The sequence below is a fragment of the Mandrillus leucophaeus genome, unplaced genomic scaffold (assembly GCF_000951045.1).
Source record: "Mandrillus leucophaeus isolate KB7577 unplaced genomic scaffold, Mleu.le_1.0 Scaffold1, whole genome shotgun sequence".
Classification (NCBI taxonomy): domain Eukaryota; kingdom Metazoa; phylum Chordata; class Mammalia; order Primates; family Cercopithecidae; genus Mandrillus; species Mandrillus leucophaeus.
This window is the reverse complement of record NW_012098097.1, coordinates 14,645,188-14,649,240: the sequence shown is the minus strand read 5'-3', so window position 1 is coordinate 14,649,240 and position 4,053 is coordinate 14,645,188. Positions and strand designations below refer to the sequence as shown.

General features: G+C 56.6%; 1 protein-coding gene across 1 annotated transcript in view; it reads right to left on the bottom strand.

Annotated features, from left to right (window-relative positions):
* Positions 1-4,053, bottom strand: part of RPTOR (regulatory associated protein of MTOR, complex 1) — a 448,104-nt gene that overhangs the window by 120,853 nt on the left and 323,198 nt on the right. The window contains exon 11 of the mRNA XM_011967646.1: positions 516-617. Coding sequence (XP_011823036.1) covers positions 516-617 — 102 coding nt within the window. The remainder of the gene's footprint in view (positions 1-515; positions 618-4,053) is intronic.

Sequence of the window (4,053 nt, the reverse complement as noted above, 5' to 3'; positions counted from 1 at the left end):
GGCTACAAAGCCCGCTCCACCCACTCCCGCCGGTCAGCATCTGCTCAGGGAGCCTCCTCCCTCCTCTCCCAGCATTCACTGCCAGCTCCTGCCCTTTCCAAGAGAAGCAGGCAGTGGTGTTGAGAGCCCGCGCTGAAGCGAAGCCCATCTGTAGCAGAATCTCAGCGATTCCTAAAGTGGAAATGGTAGCCAGGGGAGAGGGGGATGGTGGACTGGCTGATGACTCCCCAGTCCCAAAGTGACACTTAACTGAGGGTGGAGGAGGGACATCAATGGCTTTAGAGGAAACCCTTTAGGAATGAATGTACGATCAGCCTAGTGACTCCTGATTGGATCTGTGTGATCCGTTCACCCAAATGCCACCTGACCCACGTGCCATCATCTTCGGGGCAGAGGGGCTAGGAGGTCACCGACCCACAGGGCTCAGTGAGACAGAAGGCACTCCTGGGTTGTGCAGGCATCTGGTTTCCTTCCTGTGGGACCTCGGCAGTCTGGCCCGGTCTGAAGAAACTCACCTGCAGGACGATGGGCAGCTGTTCCGGCGGGTTCCGGTTCTCCACGCCCATGGTGAGCCACACCTGGAAAGCGGTCAGCTGCTCGGCAAAGAACGGGCTGTGCTGCAGGGCAAGCAGAGAAGGTGCTCGTTAGGGCCACGTTCCCAGACGGCCTGGTCTTGCCCACCCCTGCAACCTGCCGAGCATCCAAACCTTCACGAAGGGACCACCCTGCAGGGCTGTGAGGATGCCAGGCATCTGAGAAGCGGGCGCTCTGGGCATGCCACAGAGGGAGAGTCTGCGGGGTGTGCAAAGGGACCAGAGACGGGCAGGAGAAGGGAGCAGCTGAGGATGACTCCAAGATTTGGCCGGGGCACCGAGCTGCGGCGGCAAGAGGAGTGTGCTGGGAACCAGCCATGGACACGTGGTGCTCACGACAGTGGCTGGACAAGGGAGTGAAGACACCGGGGACAGAGGACCCCATGAGCATGTGGATCAGCAGGCGAGTCTGGCTGGGGACACGCTTGGGAGTCACGGTGTGTGAATCTTTTTTAAGTTAAGTGAGAAAGGAAAGGGACCCAGGACGGAGCCTCTGCTATGGAGACCAACGAGACGAGCTGGGGCCGCAGAGGGGCCGGTGAGAGCCCAGCCATGGAGGGAAAGCAGAGCTCAAAGGTCTGGACGCCAGGGAGCAACGTCCAGGGCAGAGCCACAAACCAGCCCTGGGCCAGGCGAGATGGGGAGGAGAGCTGACTGGGCCCTGGATCAGCAGCGAGGACGCTCTGGAGTTGGGCATAAGCGTAGCCAGAGTGGGTTTGAGACAGGGGTGAATTCGGTTTTGGGTGCAAAGGGGAAGAAAAGAGGCAGGTAGTGGCTGGAGAGGGATGTAGGGTCAGGAAATGCTTTTTGTAGATGTGGAGTAATGGGCACAGGACGCTGGTGAGAAAGACCCAGCTGGGGGCACGGAGGGTGGGGAGAGGCTGCTGGGGAGCTTCCTCGGGCTGGCTAGGGGACAGGACTGGATGCACAGGCTGGGCTGGCAGAGCAGGGCCACTCCCCAGGGGAACCAGGGAGGGGGCAAAGCCAGGGGGCCCAGATGCAGAGAAGTTGGGGGAAGGCGGGAGGGCCCGGCAGAGGCGCTCGCGCGACTGCTGCTTGTTTCCTCAGCGAAATGGGAAACGAGGGTGCTCTCTAGAGTGAGGGTGGGAGAAGCGGTTGCAGCTGGACAGGGAAGGCATGCAGGTGAGGGAGACCAAAAAAATGCGTGGGGTCAGAATGTCAGGCAGCAGCAGGGCCCCACGAGGGGGTGACATGAGTTCTCTGTGGGCCACGCCGGCTGGGCCTGGGCTCCCGGTTAGCCCAGCCATGTGCGTGCAGGCACAGAGTGGAGGGGGATTCGCTTGGGTGCCGTGGAGCAGGCGGGCAGCAGGGCTGCTGGGCCCGCGGCTGGAGAGAGTGAAGGCCGCAGGGGAGGCTGCCGTCGGAAGGTCTGGGAACCGAGCGGCCGGGCCGGAGCAGTCCGGCCTGATTCCCTCCACGGAGAGTCACCTCCACTTAACACACAGCTCTGCCTTCCCCGAGCCCCAGACACAAAGAATTAAAAAACAAAAACAAAACAAAGAAACCAACCCAACCACCAGCCTCTCTCTCCCATCCACTATTCTCTCTTCCCCATGTTGTTTGATTTTGCTCAGGGGGAAGGTGGGTGGCCGCAGTTGGAGGTGCGTGTCCCTGTGAGAGGAGGTCGGGAGGAACCCTCCCTCCGCTCATCTGGCCAGGGCTGCCTGTGCCCCGGGTTCCAGTGAATGTGGACACACGCGGACAGGCGAACGCCAGGAGCAGGGCAGGTGCCTCTGTGAGCCCAAGTCCAGGAGTGCTCTCGGCAGCCTCCACAGAGGAGCCTGGCGGGCAGAGTCCCCTGGCCCCACCTCAGAAGTCAGCCGAGAACATTCACTACGTAGGAATCTGTGCTCCTGTGCAGCCAGCTTACAGAAACTTAATCACAATTGGAGGGCAACCTGTGGAGTTGGCATGAAGCCCCCAAAGTGATTTTCCTGTTTTCAAGTGCGAATTATTCATAAATCGGTTAAAAAATATCTCGTTAAGTACCCCCCCCCGCCACATCCCGTGAGAACGTCGTTCTCCTGAGTTAGAGAAGGCTTGAGTCCGTGAATGGAAGTCAGGTAATTCAGATAATTACACCTCTTCTTTCTTTCTTTCGCATTAGCTTTGCCTGATGGATTTTCACATCTTCCTCACTGCTGGAGTCACCACTCCAGGCAGAAAGAGAAAAATTCCTGACTCTTCACCTCAAACTGACAAGAAAGGAAAAGCACACCTTTGCCCGGCAGGTGCGCGGTGAGGCCCGTGCAGCTCCCTAAAGCCAAGGGGAGGCTGACAAAGGAGAGCCACTGCCCGCGGAAGAGTGGCCAGCACTTTATATGATGTTCCGGAAAACACGTCGAGAGCGGCCTGTGTCTCTACCCACGATTCACAGGGCTGATGTTTTGGGCCAAATCTCTGAGATTTCCTCTACCCCATGAAGAGCTCCTGAGCTGGCCCCTGTGTGCAGGGGAGCGGACCCCATTCAGTGGGATGGAGAACTCACAGGTCCCGCTGGGCTGAGTGTCTGCGTTGCCTGGCCACAACCACACACCTGGCTCTCCCAGGGCAATTCTGATGCCAGGAGTTTTACTCTGTTGTCAGCCTGTGTGCCAGGCAGTTTGGCACATTCTAAACACAGGGGCAGCAGACTGAAAATGGGAAGGCCGGCTGAGAGCCTCTGAGTCGCACCTCAGTGGAACCCGTCCGGCTGGACTTCTGCTACCATCAACCTGAGCATAGCTGCCGCCTTTCTCACCATCCAGACATTCTGAGACGGCTGCTCTCCGTCCTGACAGTGGCACAATACATTTGCCACTTACAATGAGCTTGCTGCTTAAAGAGGGTAACAGTTCACTGCCAAGGGGACATTCTGCCCCTCTGTACGGCTCTGTAGGGACATTCTACCCCCCTGTACGGCTGCTCGGTTTGCAGAAGGGTTCCCTTTAATACCCCCAAGAAAGTCAATTAGCCCAAGCTTTCTACTGCAGGGGAATCATTCTGGCTTCTCCTCCTATCCCAGTAAACCATTTTTTTTTTTTTTTTTGGAGACAGAGTCTCACTCTGTTGCCCAGGCTGGTGTGCAGTGGCACGATCTTGGCTCACTGCAACCTCTACCCCTGGGTTCAAGCAATTATCCTGCCTCAGCCTCTGAAAAACCTCAATCTTGATAGGGTTCTACGTCACTGTTAATAGAGAAAAATCAGAAAGTGAAATTTTAAACGATACCATTTACAACTACGTTGAGGGAGGAGAAGGCTCCATATTATAGAGGTGGTGACTTCTCCCAAATCAATCTGTAGATTAATTGTAATCTCAGTGAAAATCCAGCAGGTTCTTTGCAGAAATTAACATACTGATTGTAAAATTCACATGGAAATGCAAAGGACCAAAAGTAACTGAGGCAACCTCGGGAAAAAAACGAAGTTGTGGGACTTAGTCTACCAGCTTAGAAACT